The 3,607-nt window shown below is 43.8% G+C and overlaps 1 protein-coding gene across 1 annotated transcript in view; it reads left to right on the forward strand.

The window, feature by feature from the left end:
• The first annotated feature begins 1,424 nt into the window (after positions 1-1,424).
• The window catches only part of ZMPSTE24 (zinc metallopeptidase STE24), a 37,516-nt gene continuing 35,333 nt past the window's right edge, over positions 1,425-3,607 (forward strand). Inside the window, exon 1 of the mRNA XM_006867587.1 lies at positions 1,425-1,667. Coding sequence (XP_006867649.1) covers positions 1,545-1,667 — 123 coding nt within the window. The 5' untranslated portion in view covers positions 1,425-1,544. The remainder of the gene's footprint in view (positions 1,668-3,607) is intronic.

The raw sequence follows: 3,607 nt of genomic DNA on the forward strand, positions 1-3,607 counted from the left end.
TAACAAGAGGCATTTAGAAAGTGTTGGGAAATTAGAAATGTTAATTTCAACACAGCTTTAGCATTATAACATTTAGATATATTTGTCAGAAATTTGAAGCTGCAGATTTAACACAATTATTGAAAATGATAATTCTGTGAATTAGCAACACCAGTCTTCTCCTTGTCAAACTAATTAACCACATCAGACTTACTTTCAGTTTGAAAAATTCTGACTTCACTTTTTAAAGCCAAAGAAATGTGTTAACAGGCCTCCCTGTGACTACTTTTCACGTTTGAATCTCAAGATTCAAGATTTGCTTGAGTTGGTCCACTAGATGAAGATACTTTTGTTTCAGGTAATTCTAACCTTGTTCTACTTGATCTGTTCCAGTGGACTCTCCCTTTGGCAAAATGCATCTTCGGACTACTTTGGGGTAGATGAGATATTTAAATGAAAGTTTTCATCACTACCGACCACTCTATAATATTCCTGAATTCATAAAATCCCGATATAGGCCAAAGAACTCCACTTATAATACCTTGTTTTGCTCTTAATTGTCCTTTAGTCTTAACCTTCTCCGGTTTGAACACCACTAGTTTAGAAGATCATGCTTGGTAAAGCAGAGGATCAACGAAAATGAGGAAGATCAACGAGATGGCTAAGACCAAACAGCGCTTCGTTCGACTGTGCATGGGGTCGCTGAGTCGAAACGGTCTCCGGAGCACCAACCAAGAAGTTTGTTGCTGTTGTTAGGTGTAGTCGAGCCACTTCCACCCATAGTGACCCCAAGCACAACAGAACAAACACTATCTACTCCTGTGCCATCCTTACCATTGTTACATTTGAGCCCATTACTGCTGCCACGGTGCCAATTCACTTCGTTGAGGCGGGGTCGTTTTCTCTGACCCTCCACTTTACCAAGTACAAGTTTGTTGTTGTTTCTCAAGTACTGTTGGAGAGATCATTTTTAGAGTCTGAGAAAATCGACTCCCTACCCATCCTTCCCCGCTATCTCAGGGCGAGAGTGGCGGTACAGTGTCACTTCCCAAAGAGCCCCAATGAACTACCGGACTGTCAGAGTGGGAAGGTACGCCGGAAACCGCATCCCAAGCCCGGAGAAGTGAGCCGCAGATAACCAAACACAGAAAACTCTGCCGCGCTATCCAGGAGAGACGCCGGAACCCTGGGCCCGAGCCCAGCGATTTTGGGAAGATGTAAAAAGGGTGGTATATCTCTAGTCACTAGACCAGAATGAGCGCGGATTACTCTTAGTTTGGGGGCGGAAACCCGACTTCTGAACTCCCGCCCACTTTGAACCGGAAGGGAGGAACGTGGGGCGGTTCTTTTTCCGGCACAATTCCGGAAGCCCTAGGGGGCGCCGTAAGGGGAAGAGTGTTTGTGTGTCACCACGGGTTGCGCGGAGGTGTGGGATGGGGGTTGATTACCGGTGTAGAGGCTCTAGGGAGGGACGGATATCGCTGTGACGCCGCGGAGCCTCTGTAGGGGAAGAGTGTCGGTGTGGCATCCTTGCACGCTGAAGGAGCCGGCGGAACCCGGTGGCCATGGGGATGTTGTCGTCGCTGGATGCGATGTGGGAGATGCCTGCCGAGAAGCGTATATTTGGGGTTGTGTTGCTGTTTTCCTGGACAGTATATCTTTGGGAGACCTTCCTAGCACAGCGGCAGGTGAGCCTAGACAGGGCCCTCCTGACCCCGACGCCTGGCCAGCTAGACACCAGACCCCGACATCTGGCCAGCCCTAGGCCAAACGACCCCAAGCCATTGGATAATTGCACCGGCCTCTGCACCAGCGGCTCCCGCAGTCCCTACTAAGCCTTGGTCCAATGGCTGCTTGTGCCTTGAGGGGCTGTTGGTGCCTCAGGGAAGTTTTATTCACCGATATCGTGGGACCCAAGGAGAAAGGGAAGGACTACCGACTTACTAGGCTTGAGTTCTTGCCCCTGTCCCGACTTCATTAGGATTCTCTCGCCCAGATGTAGCGTCCTTTATCTTTGGCAGCCACCCATAAGCCTTTCCAAAAGAAGTAGCTAAATTTTTAGAATTACATCTTCATCATGCACTTGTGTAATCATACTCAATTGTTGGATTTAGGGAACCATTTTCTGAAAATAAGGATTTTGCAATTCTTAAAGGACCTCTCTGACCACTTTCATCTTAAAAATGTCTTTATTATTTTTGTTTAAAATGTAAAAAAGTATCAAGTTACTTGATAGCAACTCCCTGGCGATAACCATAATGAACAGTTGGGTGGATTAGTGATTGGGGTATCCGCATTTTTAAATGAGATGGATTTTGATTGACATTTTTACTTGTAATCTTTTACTGTTGGTTTGTTTTACCAATGCTTTACCAGTTTGTCTCTGAATTATGTTTACCATGTGATGATTATGAAAATCTTTCTGTGTTTAGCTGCTGGAACTCACCCATTTTCTTTCTTTTCCTTTCTCTTTTTTAACTTTGCCGCCTTTTTCCTTTGTACATTGTTTTCTGTCAGTTTACATTCTGCATGAGTCTTTTTGCTGAAAGCTGTAATTTTTTTCTCTATCCGTTGATATCTAGGTTATACCTTGATCTCTTCTTCCTCCAGCCCAGAAGATGCAAGCTGTATGTCTTCCTTTCCCTCACACAAGTCTTTGGTGGTGGTGGTGGTGGTTATGTGTCATGGAGTCTCTTTGGATAGGTTCATTACATAGAATTTGTAGACCTACAGAAGACCCTTGGCATAAAAAAGTGTCCACATTGGACATCTGTCTGTCTTATTTAATAATAAGGCTAGTTACAGTAACTAAGGAGCTCTTGTAGCGTAGTGGTTACAAATTGGGCTGCGAACCTAACTAAGGTCAGCAGTTCGAAACTACCAGCTGTTCCATGGGAGAAAGATGAGGCGTTCTGTCCCATAAAGATGTACAGCCTTGGAAACCCTGTACAGGGTCGCTATGAGTCGGAACTGACTCCACGGCACATAACCACCACACCATCACAGTAACTATTTTTCAGTAGCGTCTCCTTTATTGAATTATGCTTTATTGATAGGTCCTCAGTTTTTATTGAGGGTTTGCTAAGAAGTACAGTATATAGAAAGCATTTGTTTAAAAATCACTGAAGAAGATGCTGACCATTATGTTTTTTTAACATCTGCTCTTTACATAGGTCCCCTGGTCTGAAATTACATTTTAGTATTTGATATCATGAAAAAGTTTCTTTTTCTAGAAGACCTGACATGTTTCTGTCACTTTCCAATTTCCCTTAATTTGGTTTCCAGAAACTTCAGGGCCAAATTGAATGACCAGCTTCAATATCTGGTAATGCTCATATTTAGCATATTTGCTTCCTTCTCCTTTCGTGAATTTGTTTTTTATTTTATAACCCACTGCCATTGAGTTATTCTGATTCACAGCAATTCTGTGTATGGTTTCTGAGACTGTAAAGTTTTACAAGAGCAGAAAACCATATCTTTCTCCCATAGAGCATCTGGTGAGTTAAAGCTGCTGACCTCAAGGTTAGTAGTCCAGTGCTTTTCCTACAGCACCACCAGGACTCCTTTTCTATTAGCGTAGTGGTTACTAGTTGGGCTGCTAACCTTAAGGTTAGCAGTTCAAAATGAC

The sequence above is a fragment of the Chrysochloris asiatica genome, unplaced genomic scaffold (genome assembly GCF_000296735.1).
Source record: "Chrysochloris asiatica unplaced genomic scaffold, ChrAsi1.0 scaffold00106, whole genome shotgun sequence".
NCBI classification, from domain to species: Eukaryota; Metazoa; Chordata; class Mammalia; order Afrosoricida; family Chrysochloridae; genus Chrysochloris; species Chrysochloris asiatica.